Source organism: Cyprinodon variegatus, unplaced genomic scaffold (genome assembly GCF_000732505.1).
Source record: "Cyprinodon variegatus isolate N-32 unplaced genomic scaffold, C_variegatus-1.0 Scaffold107, whole genome shotgun sequence".
Taxonomy (NCBI): domain Eukaryota; kingdom Metazoa; phylum Chordata; class Actinopteri; order Cyprinodontiformes; family Cyprinodontidae; genus Cyprinodon; species Cyprinodon variegatus.
The window spans coordinates 958,246-965,407 of record NW_015150560.1 but is presented as its reverse complement, the minus strand read 5'-3'; the positions used below and the strand labels follow the sequence as shown (position 1 = coordinate 965,407).

General features: G+C 40.6%; 1 protein-coding gene across 7 annotated transcripts in view; it reads left to right on the top strand.

The window, feature by feature from the left end:
- Nucleotides 1-7,162, top strand: part of LOC107084710 (kinase D-interacting substrate of 220 kDa-like) — a 96,876-nt gene that overhangs the window by 34,636 nt on the left and 55,078 nt on the right. For all 7 annotated transcript variants that reach the window (XM_015374654.1, XM_015374652.1, XM_015374653.1 and 4 more), the window contains exons 18-21: nucleotides 870-1,055; nucleotides 1,246-1,386; nucleotides 3,524-3,761; nucleotides 3,861-3,952. In XM_015374654.1, coding sequence (XP_015230140.1) covers nucleotides 870-1,055; nucleotides 1,246-1,386; nucleotides 3,524-3,761; nucleotides 3,861-3,952 — 657 coding nt within the window. The remainder of the gene's footprint in view (nucleotides 1-869; nucleotides 1,056-1,245; nucleotides 1,387-3,523; nucleotides 3,762-3,860; nucleotides 3,953-7,162) is intronic.

Genomic DNA, 7,162 nt, shown 5'->3' with positions numbered 1-7,162 from the left:
GTTTACTATATTTTTTTTATTCAAAAATATATTGTGCAAAGTAACAAATCCTAAGCACAATAAACTTATTGTAAAAACAAAATGGAAACTTAAATATTCATAACATAAATCTTGTGCAAGTAACACAAATGTTCACCCAACAAGAGTTTTTGTGATTTATTTTGATTTTTTTATCAGTAAAAAATGTACACCTGCATATTCAGCATGAGTGCAAAAAAAAGGAGCTTAATTTGCTGCAATATGCATTTTATCAAACAGTCAATAAGGGATATAATAATATCCAATAATCGTAATAATCTTTTGGGAAGTAGGTGGTTTGTTAGCAGCAGCTGTTGAGAGCCGAGTTCACGTCGATATAATGCAGTAAAACTCACGTACGGCTGAAAAGATCGACCGGACCGAAGTCTGTATTAGTTGCAAAAAACAAAGCTGTCCAACTTTTTACAGAGCGCTTGTCGTTTTTCTTTTTACAGTTTTAGTAGCACAACCTCCGCAAAATAGCCATATTTTGGATCACACACTTTAAGCATGTTAAAAAGCCAGGCTTCTCTACGGTGTAAATGAGCATCATATCCATCCCTATATAAACGGCGACAGCGTCGGTCATCTGCTTCCATCACACGGCACTGCTTTAGAAATTGAGGCGGACAGGGTTTTGTGGTCTTTTCTTGTCGTGGTCGTGTTTGTCTTTGTCTGATTCCAATCAGATATATTTTTGTTTGAGGTTTCAATATCAAGTTGAAGGGGTATGAATACTTTTTCAAGCCACTGCATTTTCTAATAATGACATCTATTGGAGATTGTTTCTGTTTTAGAGCGCAGGGGATGATTGCTCTGTTTCAGTGCAGCTGCTGTAAATCTTTCCTCAGGTGGACCCTGAAAACCTGACGGTGAACGCCGTGCTGATAGCCATGGCCAGCGTGGTCGGCCTGGCCCTGCTGCTCAACTTTCGCACCTGGTGGCAGGTGGCCGACTCTGTCCTTAACTCCCAGAGGAAGCGGCTGCATGGCGCCGCCAACAACTTGCATAAGCTGAAGAGCGAAGGATTTATGAAGGTAATCAACTTAAGTAATTCCACTCCATTAAACGTAAATCCTCTGATCTGCTGTCTTCCTCTTTTACGGGACGTTCCTTCTGCTTATGAAGTTACTGAGTTTTCCTCTCTAATATGATCAATTTGTTCCCGAAGATAAGCTCTGAGAATTAAATTTCTATGAGTTTTGTTTTTTAAATGTGTGTCACCAGGTCCTGAAGCACGAAGTTGAGATGATGTCAAAGATGGCCAAAACGATCGACGGCTTCACCCAGAACCAAACCCGCATGGCCGTCATCATCGACGGGCTGGACGCCTGTGAGCAGGACAAAGTGCTGCAGATGCTGGACACGGTGAGGGTCCAACCAACCGCGGTTAGACTCCTAACCCGCCGCTGTGTCGTTAAAAAAAAAAACTGAGCCATTTAAGAAGTCTTCAGTCCTCGAGCCACATTTTGTCCCCTAATGATAACCCTAAACGCACCTGTAAATACTTCACCATATTTATTTATACATATTGAGTTAGTGTATTAATTTTAAAATAAACTGATGCTTTTTAAACGAACATTTAATAATGGAATAAATTGCATTTTAATTATTTAATGGAACATTTCAGTATTTGTGTATTTTAGGCTTTATTCACACTGCAGGCCTTAAAGCTCAATTCCAATTTTTTTGGTGAAATCAGATTTTTTTTGTGTTGCCATTCACATTTCCAAATATATGCGACTTGTATGTGATCTCCTGTGAACTGCATTCAAACAGCGCAAGTGTCCGGCATGCGCAGTAGAGGATGCAACGATGTCACAGGCCAGCGTGTTCCGTGCAGAAGTAAACATGGATGGTAGTGCCATAGAGCATCTAGCGAATTTTTCTCAACCTTAAAAACACAATATTTTCAATATGGTTATACATAAATAATGCTCTCCACTTCATTGTCGGCCATGGTTGTTGTTTTTCTTGCCACTTCTGCGTAGCAAGATGCAGAATAGTGACCTTTGTCAGGTATTAGTGGCGTTCAGGTCAGATGAATGTGACTTAGCTGTTCAGACACTAGTCCTATTTGAAAACATCAACAGATTCAGGACCACAGAGCCAAGTGGTCTGGGTCTCATTGGAAAAAATCTGATCTGAGTTGTTCAGACAGCCATGAAAGAATCAGATCCAGGTCGCATATGGGCCAGAAAATCAGATTTGGGTCACTTCAGGCTGCTGTGTGAACGTAGCATAAGACGTTGGCCAGTCTGGTACACCGGGGCTGTTATTCTGCACCTCTTCGATCTGTCCTTGTTCCCGAACTCCAGAATTATGTAATTAGAAAATTAAAAGGACTCTGGAGAAATTGGCTGCATACTGAGGAGGTAGTTCAGCTGTGTTGGACCAGGAGACATCTAAAAGTAGCAGGATATTAACCCTTAAGGAGCTGTGCACCGCTGATGTCAGATTAAACAAAAATCACTTCCTGTATTTTGATAGATGTTGTTCCTTCATATATCTCAGGGATCACATTACATTTAACGCATTAACCAGCTTCTAACCCTGCACCTGTTGACCCCCAGGGGTATCATCCCCCCACCCCCCCATTATGAACTCTGGTCTAAACGATCAATGTTTATATCCTAAATAAGGGTAAGCTGCGTAGAGCTTATTCATAGAAAGTGTAGTTGAAGGAAAACCTCCCTTTTGCATAAAAAAAAAATCCAAAAGCGTCAGTAACTGCCTGTAAATCCCAGATTCCTGCAGCTTAGCCTCCTCTTCTTTATATCAGATAGACCAGCTCTCCACATCCTCTCTAGAATCAGCATCTTTTACTGTGAAGGAAGGAACTCTTAGTGCCTGTTCTGATCCCCGTCTGTTGCATCCGAAGCCACCTCAGTTCACCTCTAGTCCTCCTGGTGACTGTAATCTGATTTCCTTTAGCTAAATGTTATTATTTGGTGAAGTTAGCTCTGGGAGGATTCCAGCCCTTCAGAGCTCTAATGTAATCTTCTCATTTCTTTAAGCACTTTGTGTTTGAAATGTTTCATGCGGCCTTCAGAACTCGGCTCTGTACGTTTCTGCAGTGCGTTGTAGCTGCAGGCATCATGTGACGCCGTTTATGCTTAAAACCGCAGCTTTAGGTGCAGAGGTCCGCCGGCCCACGGGGTGAGCATGAGGTCGCCGGTCAAACCATGAATGCACGGAGCACAAATTGATGTCCTGTGACTGTGGAACAATGTAGTTTAGTGAGCATTAAGGAAATCCCCGGCCTCATGCGCTGTGCACAGAAGGCAGTAAATTTAATGGCTGCCGCTGACTGTTGCCTCGAGCCGTTAGGTTGTTGACTGATTAGATGTTAAAGCTCCTTTTTTAACATTAACGCTGTCTCTGCTACGTTGAGCAATCTGCTGTCCTCAAAGCATTTCATGTGAATCTAGAACCGTTAAAGAAACAAAAAGAAGTCTTAGGAGGGGATATAGAGCCATAAAACCCTATAAATCTTTTCTTTTAGGTGAGGGTTCTCTTCTCCAAGGGTCCTTTCATCTCCATCTTCGCCAGCGACCCGCACATCATCATCAAAGCCATCAACCAAAACCTGAACAGCGTGCTGAGAGACTCGAACATCAACGGCCACGACTACATGAGAAACATCGTCCACCTGCCGGTGTTTCTCAACAGCAGAGGACTCAGCCGAGCCAAAAAGCTTTGCTTGGCCACTCCCACCAACGGCGAGGCCATGCCAGCAGAGGGTAGGGCAACGCAGAGCTCTCTACTGCATTAAAAAGAATAATATAAATGTAAACTTTGCTGGCTTCAAAATCAATTTTTTTCTGCTGCTCGTCCTTTAGGGTGGCATGAAGACATGGACAGAAAGGTGTCTCAGAACAGCCTTTCCCAGGAACAGGCCAAGCTGGGCAGCAGGAACGCTCTCAACCGAAGGGTAATGGCTCTTCTACTCTACGAGTGCAGCTTGGTGTTTTTGGTGCAACAAAATAAGGCAGTTGGTCCCAAACACTGACAGTTTACAGCGACACAAACATGGAGAGTAGTAGAGTAATCACAGCAATTAGGATTTGTGACGGAGCTGTCGTGTGATGGGGAGGGGTTCCCTCCACCTTTTCATTCATTTTACCTATTTGACCATAGAGGAAAATCCACCATAGAGGAGAATCCCTAGCCAGAATCTGAATTTGCAATTTTGAATGTTTTCTTTTTCTCTTCAAAAAATTTGTTTTATCCAAAAACTTTAAGGTCATGTGACTACAGAAGAGGGTCAGGACCAACTAAATCTTATTTCAGTTTAATATATTCAAAAAAAGTCAGAATTTTGACTTTAATCTCAGAATTCTGACTTTTTTCTCGGAATTCTGACTGAATTCTGACTAAATTCTGTCACTAGCAAACATGTTAGCATCAAGCCGTAGCCATGTCTGTTTACAGACTAGCTCTCTTGTTTTAATCACCTTCTGCTCTTCCATTAATGAAATAGCATCACCAGGGACCCTTTCAGCCACATAAAAAGTCACCTAATTCCGTAATTTTCAAACCAATGTGCTACTGGCACTCCCAAACAACTCACATCTTTATCAGTCAAGTTCAGTGCTCTCACATCTCTTCCTAAATGGTGCCCTTTCAGATTAAGATCCAAAATTCTGAGATTTAACTGATAATTCTGAGAAAAAAGTCGGAATTTTGAGATTTAAATGATCATTCTGAGAAAAAAGTCGGAATTCTGAGATTGAAGTCAGAAATCTGAGAAAAAATTCGGAATTCTGAGATTTAAGTCAGAATTCTGAGATTAAAGTCAGAATTCTGAGAAAAAAGTTGGAATTCTGAGAAAAAAGTCAGAATTTTGAGAAAAAAGTCAGGATTCTGGCTTTTTTCCCCATATTAAACTGAAACAATATTTAAAAAATCAGTAACTTTATTTTATTTTTTTTTCCAATGGCCCTAATCCTCTTCTGTATGTGACTGACTGACAACAAACTAAAGTCAAATATTTGTACTAGACTGAACAGAAAATTCAGACATGTTTAAATCAAGTTTTGAAATATTTACTGGTTTTTATCATCTTTTATATTAGAGTAAACTATAATTTATTTTCATTTCAACTTTTAAATAAATAATTTTAATTTATTGTCAGTCCCTGAGTGACATTCAGATAGTTGAAAGTCAACATTTAATTACAAAAGTTATGAAAATATTTTATGAAGGTTGAAAAGTAACAGTTGGTTTGATGTAATTTATTGGACTTTAGTTTGACAGAATAACATAAAGGGATGTCTAATGGTCAAGGTGTTAAAAAATCACACCGATTAGAGACATTTGGATTGTTTAAAGACAAAACATGTTTAAATTCCTTTAAAATTGTATTTAAATGTTAAGGAAATCTATTTCCCTTGCTGTACCTGGTCTGATGTTCCCAAACTTTTTGGCCTCAGCCCCACAGAGCAGCACCATAATGGTCTCATGACCCAAACTATTGGTTAAAATACAAACAAATCTTTAAAATAAGACTGTTAACCGTTGGTGGAATAGTGATAAAAACAACCAACGTATTTGATATTTAGCCAGTTATTTCCTCAGACTCTGGTCCGTAGATACAGATGTAGCTCTCTGTTTTCAGGGCCGGGGGGTCGGGGTGGTGCTGGCAGGCCTTGAGGCCTCCGGGGGGGCCATACATGGACGAGGTGTCCGGTGTGCGGCCAGGGTTCCTGCTGTAATTGATGTAATGGCTGTTTATCCTTCCTGCTGTGTTGCCACAGCCTAATGACAAAGCCTAGCAGCAGTGGGTCCCTGTGACAAAACACTGGCACCAGGTCTGCTGGCAGGAGGCTAAGTGACTCTGCTGCTTTAGCTGATGCCGTCCTCCCTCCTGTGAGACCCCCCCATCATTACTATTGGCTCTTTGTTGGAGGATGACTTCTCTGTGAAGTCTGCATCTTTGCAGGAGGAAGCGCTAACTTGAAATAGGAAGAAGTGAAAAAGACAAATAGATTTATTGTTTTCAGCTTTCAAATGGATTTTCCATTTTGCAATGATATGCTGTACATGTGTGGGTCTAACTTTTCAGCTTCTCAACACAGAGCACTTCTGCATATGGACCATAGACATTAAGCCCCGCCCCTCCCATTACACACATTTGACAGGTTTATTTTGTTCTGCTCTTGTCATACACACTTTGTTGCAAAATTCGTTAATAACGCAAAGTTAGAAGCTTGCTGGTTATTAGACTTATGCTTAATAAACATAATCAATGAATAGGGAAAAAATGAGGAAAATATTCTAGAAGTATTTCTTTACACGTTTTGTAGCATTGTCTGATAGTTTGCTAATGGGGTCCACCTGAGCAGCTTAGGATGGTTATTTATGCAGAGGAGGTGTCTTCTAGACATCGTCCTTTTGGTGATATGACACTGACGCTGATGTTTCCCCTGCCTGGCAAACTTGAGCTCTGCTGGTTCCTGATCATTTAACCCAATTTGCTTTTATGTGAGGGGAACATGTTTGGGCGCTGTTTGGCGTTCCAGCTGGATAATCCGGAGCAGAGCCTATAACTGCTTTTAAAGCAGGTAAACTAGAGCAGGATTTCCGCAGGTCATTAAAGAATCATTAAAAGTATACATTATTATTTTTTTAATTCATTAAATGTGATTATCGTGGCATTTAAAATGCTTTATTTAATAAAAAAGGAAAAAAAACCATTTATATCAGATATAACTGGTTCCGCATGTTTGCGTGGAACTGCTTCGGGTTGATCGTAAAGCCGTATGTTTGGAAAAGAAGCTTGAGGCGGAGAAAAAGCTAAAGAATGGGGAAAATGCTCATTTTAACAAAAGTGGCAGAAAAACAAGCAATTCGATACATGGCTGCAGCCTGACGACGCTAAAGATTAGAAAGGATTTTACAGTGATATGTGTGTGTGTGTGTGTGTGTGTGCGTGTATATATATATATATATATATATATATTAGGGGTGGAACGGTTCACAAAATCCACGGTTCGGTTCGATTCACGGTTTCTGGTCACGGTTTTCGGTTCGATTCGATACATGTTGATTGTTACACCGAAATCCCATAAAAATTTATGAAATTAATGAAAAAATCCCCCCCACTCCAAGAGACTCAGAGGGGAGCGGACGGGAGCCGCAG